The sequence below is a fragment of the Cygnus olor genome, chromosome 1, assembly GCF_009769625.2.
Source record: "Cygnus olor isolate bCygOlo1 chromosome 1, bCygOlo1.pri.v2, whole genome shotgun sequence".
Lineage (NCBI taxonomy): Eukaryota > Metazoa > Chordata > Aves > Anseriformes > Anatidae > Cygnus > Cygnus olor.
In genome coordinates, this window is record NC_049169.1 from 164553850 (window position 1) to 164567788 (window position 13939).

General features: G+C 33.9%; 1 protein-coding gene across 21 annotated transcripts in view; it reads left to right on the plus strand.

The window, feature by feature from the left end:
- MYCBP2 (MYC binding protein 2) overlaps positions 1-13939 on the plus strand; it is a 196025-nt gene that overhangs the window by 93164 nt on the left and 88922 nt on the right. For 20 of the 21 annotated variants that reach the window (XM_040539587.1, XM_040539595.1, XM_040539597.1 and 17 more), the window contains 11 exons: positions 221-312; positions 869-1003; positions 1091-1174; positions 2920-3016; positions 5283-5475; positions 6084-6358; positions 7173-7394; positions 9061-9252; positions 10382-10588; positions 10744-10875; positions 11170-11348. In XM_040539587.1, coding sequence (XP_040395521.1) covers positions 221-312; positions 869-1003; positions 1091-1174; positions 2920-3016; positions 5283-5475; positions 6084-6358; positions 7173-7394; positions 9061-9252; positions 10382-10588; positions 10744-10875; positions 11170-11348 — 1808 coding nt within the window. The remainder of the gene's footprint in view (positions 1-220; positions 313-868; positions 1004-1090; positions 1175-2919; positions 3017-5282; positions 5476-6083; positions 6359-7172; positions 7395-9060; positions 9253-10381; positions 10589-10743; positions 10876-11169; positions 11349-13939) is intronic. The other variant, XM_040539617.1, reaches the window with a different exon arrangement.

Genomic DNA, 13939 nt, shown 5'->3' on the forward strand with positions numbered 1-13939 from the left:
GGGAGATCAGTGTCAATTGCTGTTTTTTAATAGTTCATGACATTACAAAATCCCGACTTCCAGGTGGGAATTTGCCTCTCAGTGACAGTAACTAGCAGTTATTTTTGGGAAGGGGAAAGAATAGTATTGGACAGTTTCCGGAATACAAGACAGGAAAAAGTGGTGGTATGAAGTTTGTAACAGCTGAGACATATTTTTACCTTTTTTCTTATTCTACCAGTTGTTTGAATTGGGTCCAGATGGGGGAGACCATGAGACTGATGGCGACCTTCTTGCTGAAACAGATGTCTTAGCATATGATTGTGCTGCTAGGTAAGATGTTTCCCTTACTTACTTTTTATCTACTCATATTAAAAGGATGCTTTGAAAGGTGAAAGAATTTACCATTGAAATAATCCATGACTGATTCCTTCAATTCTTAAGTATCAAGACCCATGCATATAATACTGCTTTCTTAAACGTTCATGAGTAACTCCTAAGAATCTATGCGTAAACTCTTGTAACTTACTAAAAAATTTACTCACATTACTTGTAGTAATATGTATTAAATGTAATTAGTTTTGTGTACATTTTAAATTAACTTTATCTCTCTTTAATGTTTGCATTTCATATCTGATTGTTTCAAAATGCAAGACCATGCTAGACGTAAGCATTTGCAGGTATTTCTGAATTTAAAACAAAGAAAAAGTGAAATCTACTACAGTGTTTTTCAACAAAATATTTTAAAACGTCAAATGTAAATAGATACTTGAGATTAATAAATTAATTCCCATTAATTTTGTTTTCTTTTATAAACAGGGTATAATTTGTTAAAGATCAATATATAAACTAATTCAGTTATATCTTTTTTTGAACTTATTTCTTCCAGAGAGAAGTATGCAATGATGTTTGATGAACCAGTACTCCTACAAGCTGGCTGGTGGTATGTAGCCTGGGCAAGAGTGTCAGGACCTAGCAGTGATTGTGGATCTCACGGACAGGCCTCTATTACTACGGATGATGGGTATTTTTTTTTCTGTATTTTTTAATGCAGAAGAAGAGATCTAATATTACTTGAATAATTGCTTTTGTTGTTGTTGTTTTTTTTCAGGGTTGTCTTTCAGTTTAAAAGTTCCAAGAAATCAAATAATGGTACAGATGTTAATGCAGGGCAGATCCCACAGTTACTGTACAGGTAATATTTTGACCTCTATTTAGAACAATTTATTGACACAGTTTTTAAGCAGAGACCCTGTTTAAACAAATATATATTTCATAGCATTGATATTATCTAAAGTTAAGGAGATCAGTATCTGAAAAATTGAGGTAAAACTTAGTATCTAAGAAAAGTATTAAGTACATTATACCACCATGTATTTCTTCATGGTTTTTCTTTAAAAGCTTATTCTTTGTATGTTATGTTTTGAGACATTCTGTGTTTCCTGTGCAGTGAGTGCTAGGTGACAGTGCTTGGCGGGGGGATTGGACCAGGTGATCTCCACAGGTCCCTTCCAACCTCAAACATGCTGTGATTCTGTGAGACTTTCATTTTTAACAAAATGGCTTTAATCATAGAATCATAGTTCTGTAGAGCTTCGTGATTTCATCTAACATTTCACTTTTCTTCTAGTTGGGAAGTATTCCATTTGGTATGCTTCACTTTATGAGTAGTATATCATTAAACAGGTTTTCACATTGCTTTGCTTTAATGAAAAAAAGCTAAAACGAGTTGTGCGTTACAATTAGTTACCATAAATTTATTGTTCCCGTGATAAATGTTATGCAAGTGGTTTTAAAAAGCAAGAGCTCTTTCACTGTATTAATGTATCTTTCAAATTTCCTCAGATATATACAAGACCTGATACATGTATAAATATATATATATATATATATATATTTATATAAGTTAATTGAAGCATATATATACATCAGGTCCCTTGCTATGTCCTTTTTCACTACGTCCTTTTTAAGGTCCATTGTCAGAGCAGCTGACTTTTCCAGGTAAACTCTGTGTCTATAAATGCCTCTCTATCCAGAGGAATGTTTTGACTGATGCACGTAAAGTCCTGGTACAATTTATTAATAATTCGGTTAATTTCTACAGAGATATAGCTATAACCAAAGACAAGCAAACTTAGGGTCCTCTGAAGAAGTATGTGGCTGAAGAGCCACAAGTGGCACATGAGGAAAGGTGCTGCATTAACATGTGCTGCCTATATTGGTTTTGCTTTTATTGTGTGGGACTTTGGGACCCACCTTCAGGTACTTTAATTCCAAACAACATCCTATACACTTCAGAGTTAAGAATAGACTCAGGGATGTTGTATCCCCAGAAAATAAAAATACTTTTTTATTAGGAACCAGAATTCTTCAAGAAGTTAGTATCCCTTTGGTTCCCTCTCTCTTCTTTCACTTCCTTATAGGTACATACAGTTTTGTCTTTTTTCATTGCAGTTTGAGTGAAATTGAAGGGGTAAAGTATGCTCGAACTTGTATCTGCATTCAGGATGTGTGGACTGATTTTATCTCTGTGAATACTAAAAGACAAAAATGTTGGGTTTTAATTCTGCGTGCTTGATATGCAGTAGATATCACAAAGTAAAAATGATGTGGCCTACACATACCGAAACCCAGCATTCTTTGAGAAATAACATTTCTAGTCCTAAAATTTTTATCTGAAGAAATAAAGTAAATGCTTGTATAAATTTCACATAGATCTCAAATTTATTCTCAGTTGTCACAATGTTGCTAGTTGAACAGAATTCAAGATATTTAATTGCTGGTCTAGAAGGGTTAGGAACTGGAGGAAGTTATGCTGAAATTGAGCATTTATGGATAACTCTGTTAAACCTTTCTTCCACTGTTGTTCTTCAACAATAGAAACAGGAAAGCTTGGTGCAGAATATAGGTCAGTTCTTAAATCTTAAATTGGTCTTCCAGGCTGCCAACAAGTGATGGTAGTGCATCCAAAGGAAAACAGCAAACCAGTGAGCCTGTGCATATTTTAAAGAGGTCTTTTGCCAGAACTGTGTCAGTGGTGAGTATTATCTGGAATCCTTTCTGTTTCGTGCATGTTCATTCATACTTACAAAACTGAAAGATGTATGTGTGGAAATCATTAGTGGTTTTTTTTATCTGCTGTATCAAGCAGAAGTTACACTGTTACGTAGAACTTTTGCGTTTTGATTTTGTTCATTTGTTTTTATTATTTATTTGTTTTCTGAAGTTTGCAGACTGCAAATTTAAGCCTGAGCTAACCTTGGTATTAACCTTATGGTGCAAGCCTAGAAATATTTTTGTTTGTGAGGTTTAGTTTACTTTTCATGTTTGAGTTTCGTAGTTTTTTTTTCTGATTGTCTTTGTTTTATTTTGTTTTGAGTTTTTACTTACTGATTGCATTCAGTGTAAAAGCCCTTACTGCAAAGAAATTAATATTGGCAGATTTTAGTTTAGTTTAGTTTAGTTTAGTTTTGAAGGAGCTTAACTGTATGCTCTTTTCTGTGGCTTTTACATTGCCAATTAGTCATTGGTAAGATTCATTTTCCTCTTGGATGCTTTCCTGAAGGGATGCACGACACAGCCTCCTGATGGCTCTTGAATAGGAGACGTTTATTGCCCTTTTACACTACTACATATACTTTCCCCGTAGCCCCACGCGCTGTCCACGCGCCTGAATCTGTCTTACAATTGGTTAGAGACCCTCGGACGCGCCTTGAGCCAGCCAGCAGTTGGCCACTGCCCAAAGCTCATCTTTAACTCTGTAGCCAATTTACTTTATCTCGACCTTGCTCAAGTTTTTGGTTCTACCGCTGTTTTCCTCATTATCTCTAACTCAGGGACGTGTGAAACAGCACGAAGCTCCCTGCGAATTCCTTTCCCACACTTTCCAATATACGTTGAGTATCAGCATTTAATTAAACTCTGATAAGCTGAGGTAAGGAGTATTAATAGGTACAACGCCCTGCAACTAGTAGTAGAAGATAGTGTGCAGTTCTTCACATACATCAGGAGGAGGGTCAAATTTTGAGGCATAATGCACTCCATTGAAATACTATATTATGATGCAGAATAAGGCCAATTCCATCTTTGTGTTTTCATAGTACAGTCCCTTACTTATCTGTTACAAGCAATGATTATTTGTTGTTCAGTTTCATCCTTTTTTTCAGCTTCATCCCATAAAATATATTTTATGCTGTATTATGTGTACTGTCAGTATTCTTAACTAACAGTTACATAGAAGTTATTGCCTACATACAGACATGTGCAATCTGTTTTTTTAACCAGCTTTTTTTTCTCATTTACATATTCTGCATTTTTTCAGTATTCTCTAATGATCAGAATGATCTTCCAGTGTTCAGATTAATTCTAGAAGTTTGATATGATTTGCATTTTTAGTAATCATTATTAGAACATATTAATAGCTACTCTAAATATGTTTACTTTAAAATTTTGACATTAAACTAGGGACTACTGTGGCTTTTAATACTTCGCATTGTATCTTCCTTCTTCATTATTTTGGTGCTATTATCCCTCACCACAGGGACTAATTGGCATAAGAGTTTTACCATTCTAGAGAATCAGGCATTCTGGACATTGTATACATAACTGAACAGTCAGTGTGTTTGTTGCAGCTTGAAGGTATACCTGCACCTTGTAGGTAATCAATACCAAATACTTGTAGGCTACCTTCTGAGGTACAGCTGTATGAAACTAACACATTTCGTAACGGTAGAAACAAATTTTTGGATAAACAAAACTTTGTAAACCCTCAGATTCCTCATGGACTACCAAGTGCTTCTGTTGAAATTTCCAAGTACTGTAAACGTGATATAGTTCACATGATCTTACAGATCGTAACTGATTAAAAGCAAGGCTAGACCAGCCCTGATACATTACCATTATGGCAAAAATGTATTCTGTTAAAAGTAAGTATCACACTATTCAATGCAGATTAAACAAGTAAAATTTACTGAAAAATCTTTATTACAGATGAACAGAAACAGCTGCTAGTTCTTAAATAAATGAGAGACTTCCACATGCCTAATATTATAATGTGTTATAAATTGCTTTTAGGACACCAATACAGTGAAATATTCCCTACCTTCTCAGTTTGCTTATTCTCAAACAAATAAGTTTTGTGTCTTGTATGGTAGATTTGTGTAGGCATAGGTATGTTTTCAGATTAAACACTGATTATGATGTTGTTTGCATTTCATCTTATTCTGTTGCTGAAAGTTCAATTTTTTTTGGTTTTGTTTTTTACACAAAATCTGTTTTCCTTTACACTTCATATCCTGAAATAGGAATGCTTTGAGTCTTTATTGAGCATTCTTCACTGGAGCTGGACAACACTGGTGCTAGGAGTCGAAGAACTTCGTGGACTTAAAGGATTCCAATATACTGCTACTCTTCTGGATTTAGAAAGATTGCGTTTTGTGGGTACTTGCTGTCTGAGGTTGCTGAGGGTCTACACCTGTGAAATATATCCAATATCAGGTATTTTTCTTAATTCACTTGTTCAATATTTATCAGCAAATAATAATATACAGGACATTGACAAGATTGATCTATTCTTGTAGAGTATGCAGTAAGATGAAATTGCTTCTACAGATATTTTTATTGGAGCAATTAAGAGACTTACAGTCAGAAATGGGATATTTGCAATTAACTGCATAACCAAGTGTCCAATACCACGTGTTTACACTGAAACTCGTGTGTATTTTAATTTTTGTTTTGCTTGACAGTTGAGTTCTTTTAATCCATTTTGTGTCTTCATTTCTCCCATTTCTGTGCATAGTACGTGCTTTGGTAGTGAGCACAGTTTAAATTTGAAAGACAGTAAATGTTTTTCGTACCTGTAGTTTAACAGTACTTATATTAAAATGCAGCATGTATTATGAAAGACCGGAAAATTGGAAGTTTTTGATGTGCAGGTTTCTGTGATGTAGCTGAACACACCCTTCACTATTTTGCTTTGTGAAATTAACTTTTCTAAATATACATTAATCAATGTTGCTAGATGTTTTATTTGCACATATAATGTGCATTTTATATGAAAATGTTTAATTTATTGAACATGAATGCTCTTCTTTTTTGTAACCTAGCTACGGCTAAGGCGGTTGTAGAAGAAACCAGCAAACTAGCAGATTGCATTGGAAAAACTAGGACCTTGCTGAGAAAAATCCTATCTGAAGGAGTTGATCATTGCATGGTCAAGTTGGACAATGATCCCCAAGGATATCTCAGTCAGCCCCTGAGCCTTTTAGAAGCTGTTCTTCAGGAATGCCATAATACTTTCACAGCTTGCTTTCATTCTTTTTATCCAACACCAGCTCTCCAGTGGGCATGTCTTTGTGACTTGCTCAATTGTTTGGATCAGGTACATTAAAGTGTCACAAGTGAACATTACAGCTTAGCTTGCTCTTGTGCTCAAAGAAGCAAAGCAGTTTTAAAATTCTTTATTGCTTTTGTGTGTTTATCATGGTTTGCAATTCAAATTCTGCTGTGGTCAAAAAACCTGCTGCACACTGCTTTTTCAGTGTGTAGTCTATGCTTTATATGTGATTACTGTTGCTGCACATTGCTTAGAAGCATGCTTGTGGAATTTTTGATACTAATAATTCATCACTAATAAACCAGTAATTTCTCATTATTAAATGTTGCAGCAGTGCTGTGATCCAGCAAAGTAGATGAGAAGCTGGCAATATTATCCTATAATCAGCAAGTTTTTCCTAAGCATCGTGCTTATTATGAATGAGCATCCCGTATCTAAACAGTCTAGTTGCTCGCTTGCATTAAATGAGATATAAACAATTTGTTTCTTTGCTTGAAAATTCATGTAGTGTATTAAAATCCAAGGAGGAAACAGTTCTTTAGCATATTATTCTAATTAAATTTTAATTATAAGAAGGCTTCAAGGGAGTATCATGATTTCAAAAGTAATTTTAATGGGTTTATTGTTTTAAAACATGTCATAAAACAAATTTTAATTATTCCAGTTTGAAAGATCTGAATCAAAGCTCAGGAGAGAAGATAATGTAAAATTCACAGCAAATCTAAAAACATATGGAATTGTTTATTTAAGCTCTTTCTATAATTACTATAAAACCAGAAATTTCCTTTCAAAAGTTGTTCTTCCTCATTGACTTTGAATGTAACAGTGCATTTCTATTAATTCCTTTTTATGTCTTTAGGACATCCAAGAAGCAAATTTCAAAACCTCCAGTAGCCGGCTTCTTGCTGCTGTTATGTCTGCTCTCTGCCACACTTCAGTGAAACTGACCTCTATTTTTCCAATTGCTTATGATGGAGAGGCATTGCTGCGATCAATGGTAAAACAAGTCAGCACTGAGAATGACTCTGCTCTGGCCCATCGTTTTCCTCTTTTGGTTGCACATATGGAAAAACTTAGTCAGGTTAGGATATGTTCTAAAAATTTATAAACCTGTTTTACTTTCCAACAAATAAAAGTTATGTAATTTAAAATTTTAGTTTTATAAGATTGTAGCTGAATTGCTTCAGTGCTTTCTTTCTAAAAGATTTGTTTCAAACATTTGTTATTTTATTAAATTTTTATATTTTGGTCTGAATTTCTCCAGTTCTTGCCTGTTTGAGGAAAAATGTTTGAGGAAAAATGTTTGAGAAAAGATGTTTATTCTGGAATATTAAAATGGTAGAAATATATTTTAGAGTTGTCTTCTGTTGCACAGTGTTCTCTGCAAGAGTTTCTCAGCTTTTGCACATGATCACAAGAATAAAAGTGTGGGTAGATCCAGTGCTTTGAGGAAGAGTCAGCACATCTTCAGTAAAAAATTCATGTTTCAAACTGAAGTTTTTAAAGGAGTAAATAAGCAGGTGGACAAGGGAAGTCCAGTTCCTATAGTTCTACAACAGGTTGTTGAACTGTCAAACGCTGTATTTTTGCAGAAGTTTTGGAATTTCAGAAAAGATTTACAGGAATGAAAAGGGTAAAGATGATAAAGATCTAGGACTACTAAATAGTTTTCTTCACTTTAAAAGACGAGAAGGGTAAGGTCTTATGAAATTGTGAATGATGCATGAAAGGTAAATAAATGATAGTCGTTGAGTCTTCCAATACCAAAACTTTGGAGCAACCAGAGACTTTAGCAGAAGGTAAGTTCAAAAAGTAGCAAAAAGTAGTGTTCTTCCTTAAACATGCAGCTAAGCTGTGGAACATCTTTCTGCAGACCATTTCTATGATGAAAGTTTTCATGGATGTAAAAAGCATCTGTGTAAGTTGAAGAAAAAAATCCACCAAAACCTGTTAAGTGCAAAGATAATATTTCCATCTTGGATACAGCTGTTTCTTAACAGCTAAAGATTGAAAGTGTTCCGTGCAGCTATCTGTACAGGTTTGCTTGACATGATTGTCTTTCCTGTCTATTCACTATTGGATATTCTTGTAAGACAGAATGGTGAGAAAGACAAGCCTTTGATTCCAATCAGTGTAGCTGATTCTATTTTTAATTACCGGGAATGACTTTTAGCAGGTATAACTATTTTGAAAAACAGTGGATGTCACTTAAGTAGTAGACACAGTAGGTACCTAAGTTTAGGTTTGTTTAACATTCTTCATTCAGTAAACTGTTTTTATAAGCTTCCCATCACTGATTTCATCTTACCCTTTTGGACAGAACATTCTCTTTACTAAAATCAAAGCCAAAAAGCTTCTGAGTTTCCTTTTAGGCAATGGGGAAGACGATGTGAAGAGCTCAATAGGTAGCCATTTATTTGCTGTAATCTGTTATATGCTTAAAAGCTAAGAAACTAAGTAACCTATTGTATGCTTATGTGGAGGGCTATAAAAACATGGAGGGCTTTAAAAACAGCTACATCTTGAGAAGGACACATATATGCAATATTAATCAGGTTCTTGACAAAGGAATACATGTTATGATAGCTTTGATTTTTATTTTATTTTTTTTACCCCCTAGACATTTCTTATTATTAATGTCACTGATTCATTAATTATTAATGTTTATAATATGTGGAAAGCTTGAAAAGCTTTTTTTTTATTTTTTAAGAACAATGTTATTTGCCATTTTTCTCTTCTTTATGCAGAGCGAAGAAAATGTTTCAGGAATGACAAGCTTTCGGGAAGTGCTGGAAAAGATGTTGGTCATTGTTGTTTTACCAGTCCGGAACAGCCTTAGACGAGAAAATGAACTTTTTTCTTCACATCTAGTTTCTAATACCTGTGGGTTGCTTGCTAGTATCGTGAGTGAACTTACAGCATCAGCATTAGGATCTGAGGTAAAGCTTCCATAAGACCATTCCTAGAAGTCTTTCAGGACAGGTATATTATGAATGTAATACATGCTGTGACAGAAATTATCTAGGTGTGTAGATATTTTACAGATGCTGGAATTGTTCTCAGCAGCTTTCAGATGTCTAGGTTTTTAAAAAAAGTTCAATGTATTAGGTAAATACTGTTGATAATTAGCTACTTCATTATGGCTGAAGAATACTGTACATTTTTCCAAAGTGACAATATTTTTAAGTGTTTTTTTTTTCATGTATGCCTACACATGAAAGCACCATGAAATCATCATGTCTACATACACATGAAGTGTATTCATTTGGTGTTCATTGGAGGCAGTGGCACATCCCTGAGCGTCTCTGTGCCTCTGATGGTATCATGGGTCCTCCATGTGTTCTAATTCTATCTGCTTTTGGTTATGGGTCAGAATTTATAATGTGTTTTGTTTATGCATTTTATAGCTTCCACCTTGTGTTATAGCTTCCACCTTGTATTCAATACTGTATAATTCTGAATAATAATACTGAATACAATACTGACGATAATACTGAATACTGTATAATTCAATTTATAGATACATATAAAAGACATCATTAGACTTTTTACAGTTTATTTGGTTTGTATTTGAAAATTGAGAATGGTACTGTCTAACTTCTTAAAATCCAGAGTTTCACATGTATGAATCTATCATGTTGTTAAATGATAGGAATGTATTTGATTTTATTAAATGCACATCACAGTTTGTGTACTATCAGCAAATTTTTTCACAGAAAGTACATTTTTGATAAGATTGATTAAAGACCTTATTATTATTATGTAAAATATATATCTTTCCTCTCCTGGTATTGACCATACCCTAAAGCAGAAATATGCAGCTCTTCTTCTTGAGGCACAGTTAAGTTATCTTTTCTGATAATTCGTCCTACAAAATATAAATATTAAAATGCTTGAAAAAAAATTAAGGTTCCTAATAATTCTTACTTAGCTCATAATTACCAGAATTTTTTTTTCCTTTTTACCTGGTACTGAAAAGAAGCCCCAATAGTGACATCTACTTTGCTTTATTAAAGTTGCCTAGTGTTTAACAGTTAACTTCTCATACTTCTATTTGATTTTCTGCAGGTTGATGGGCTGAACTCTCTTCATTCTGTCAAATCCACTCCAAACAGATTCACTAAAACAAGCCAGGGAAGAAGCTGGAATACTGGGAATGGATCCCCTGATGCAATATGTTTCTCTGTGGACAAGGCTGGTGTAGTTGTAGTAGGCTTTTCTGTTTACGGTGGAGGGGGAATTCATGAGTATGAACTGGAAGTATTAGTTGATGATGTAAGTACCACATTTGAAAAAACTTCTTCAGTTTTGTTTTATTTGTAATGATGTGTTAAACAGTTTCTACGAGAGAAAATAACTGGCACATTTCCACGAATGTGCTATGTATTTACATAATAAATGTATTAAAATGTCATTGGTCTTTGATTTAGAGTGATCATACTGGAGATTCAACTCATTCTCATAGATGGACATCTTTAGAATTGGTTAAAGGAACTTACACCACGGATGATTCTCCCAGTGACATAGCTGAAATCAGACTTGATAAAGTTGTACCACTGAAGGTAAATCAAAGAAGTACATATCTATAAGTTTCATATGACTTGTAGAAAACAAAACCTAGAGTGTTCAGTATAATAGTTTTTTTGTTCACACATCTACAGTTGATATTGACGTTTGCTTTGTAAGTTGTCACCTTGTAACTGAAAAGTGCAAATCCTGGAAGTAAAAAGAAATTAAAACTTTACTTTTATAATAGCATAAAACAGATTATAGTTGAAATAGCTTTCATAATACCATGAAGCCTAACTTACATACTTGTTTTATACTGCATACTGCTTTTGCCTCTCCTTTTTAAGGAAAATGTGAAATATGCGATTCGTTTGAGGAATTACGGAAGCCGGACTGCCAATGGAGATGGAGGAATGACCACAGTTCAGTGTCCAGATGGTGTAACATTTACCTTTAGTACATGTAGTCTGAGCAGTAACGGCACAAACCAAACACGCGGACAGATTCCACAGATTCTTTATTACAGGTTTGTGTGTTGTCATGCTCTATTTCTAAGAAAAGTAAATAAAACTGTATGTGCTATTATACCACACCTTTTTAGAGAAGTAACAGAAATAAACACATCTGAAGTGTGCATGAGGAAAGGTTCTTTAGCAGCAGTATTGTGTTCTTTCAGTGTAGTTTCAGTCTTAGGGTATTTAGTAAAGACAGCTTTTGGAGCACCAGTTGTACAGTCTTGTATTGGATTCTCTTATTTTTGAACTGGCAAATACTTTGTTAGTTCACCTCTCTCGCAAGGTCCATTGTCTACTCCTTTTAAAGTTATAGCACGGGGGACTGATAAGATGCACTACTACAGTCTGGCTTTTTTCTATAACCTCAGAGAGTTTTGAGAGACTGTTGACTGGAATGTTCCTCTCTCTGATTTCATTCAGTTCCTTCCTTTATTGCCGGAAAGGATTGTATAATGTAGAGAAGCAAGGTCTGTTTATTATAGGAACTGTTTCCTGTCTTACTGTAAAGTTCAAAGGTATAAAAAGAACAACTGCAAGTAAAATCAACTGAAACATTTGACTATCCTTCAGAGAAGCTTTATGTTAGCCTTTCAGGATGAATTCACTTAAGCCAATGTTTTAATGGAAAGTATTGCTTTCAGTTCTGAGGCGCTTACATTGATAGTAAAGAAAATGTGATTTTCAAAATGTAGTAGTGTCTCAATATATGAATTAGTACCAATGTCTGTATAGCAAGAAAATGTCATACCCTTTACTGAAATCTCAGTTTCTGTGGTAAATTGTTGATCATCAGTAAGTAGATCCAAGAAGTAAAATAAGCAAAGAATAATAATTTACTTTGATTCCTAGTTATGCGGTAGGTGCACATAACTAATAAAAGATGAAGAGGATAAAATAAGGAATGTAACAGGTAATGACATATTTTGGATTAACAATTCTAGGAATCTGTTGCTCCTAAGAAAATTTTAAAGGAACTAAAATATGAAGAAATGAAGTTGCTAGCAAAATTGTAGTAATAGCATAGTTGAAGATACAAGTAGTTCTTCTAAATTATTTTGAAATGAGATTGGCTTACGTTGATTCAGAGATCCAACTTGTCAGTAATAACAGTAAGTGCAAGTAAACAAGTAATAAGTAATAACAAAGAATGAAATTACAATGGTACATACCATTACACTTTGATTGATTTAGTCTCTTGGAATCGGGGTTATCTATGTTTAGGGAATCCCTTCAACATTGGAATTCCTGATTTCATTAGAGTATCAAAATCATATGTAAAAATGAGAAGAGAACACAAGGAAAAAAATTTCATTCCCATTCCTCAAATTTCTCCTCTTAGGAGCAAAAGAGGTAACAAAGTACAAGTTTCCTTGATTTCAGAGTGGCAAAGTACACAAAAGTTAAATTGAAGCTTCATGGTGTTCTAACTTAATAATAAGCTAACATATGAAAAAAAAAAAAAAAACCACAACATACCAAAATGCTGTCTTCAGTTGAGAACAGTCTTTTTTTGTTGTTGTTTCAACCGTGATGAAATTCTAGGACACTTTTGAAGGACCCTAATAGCATAACTCAGAAGTGCTCTGCAGAATAAATTAAGTTTTGTTTGGGAAAACATGCAAATTGCTGCCTCTAATCACAGTGTCTTCTGAAGTGTCCTTGGACAACAAAAACCAAAATGTTGTCTGATGGACATCTATAGTTATGGACTTGGCAGTCAGTTTAAGGATTCACAGTTTAGTACATAATGACTTGAGGTGTTGATTTGTATACAGTAAAGGAATAAATGTTCAGTCAACTATTACAGAGCAGAGCTTGTAAAATTCACACGCTGTTTAGTTTGAAGGATTCTCATATGCAAATAGAGTTGCTGCTTATGCGAATGACAAGAAAGGCCATACCAAAAGAAGTGTATTAACATGTTTCTGATTAGGACAGAAACACGTTGTAAGGATTCATTGGAAATGTAAAATTGCATGCAGTGTCAGTGACTGATAAATTTAAATTAATACAGCTTGAGGCTGACAACAAAAGTACAATTTTAGGATACAGTGACAAAAAACCTTTTTGTAAGAGTGGTTGATTTAATTGATAGAGAAGTATAAGTATTCTTGCTGTGCATTTCATTTGGTTGCACTTTATTCTATGCGAAGTCAAGTCATTGAGCGTTCTGAGCTGCTATTTCTGGAATCTTAATATTGTGGATTTTTTTTTCCTAAGTTCAAAACATAAGAAACCCAAAAGAATGGAAAATTTGCTTTACCTGTTGACTGAGTGATTTAAGTTGTCTATGCCACTGCTAAATCATTATCATATAGAAGACTTGAATTAGTTTATGCTTATCTTTGGACTGCTGTGAAAATAACAATCAAAACATCTTTTATATACTTTAGTGGAATAGTTTTGTGCATAATGTCCATATATTGATTACGAGAATCTAATTTGACATAAACAGTACATTTCAAAGAGAAAACTATTTGTTAAGGTTAAGCCTAACATTGTATTTCAAAAACATAATTAATCCTTAGAATAGGGAAGGGGAATCTTTTTCACAGTTGTGATACTACAGAAATATCAATAGAAAGAGTTTCAGTGGTTTCTG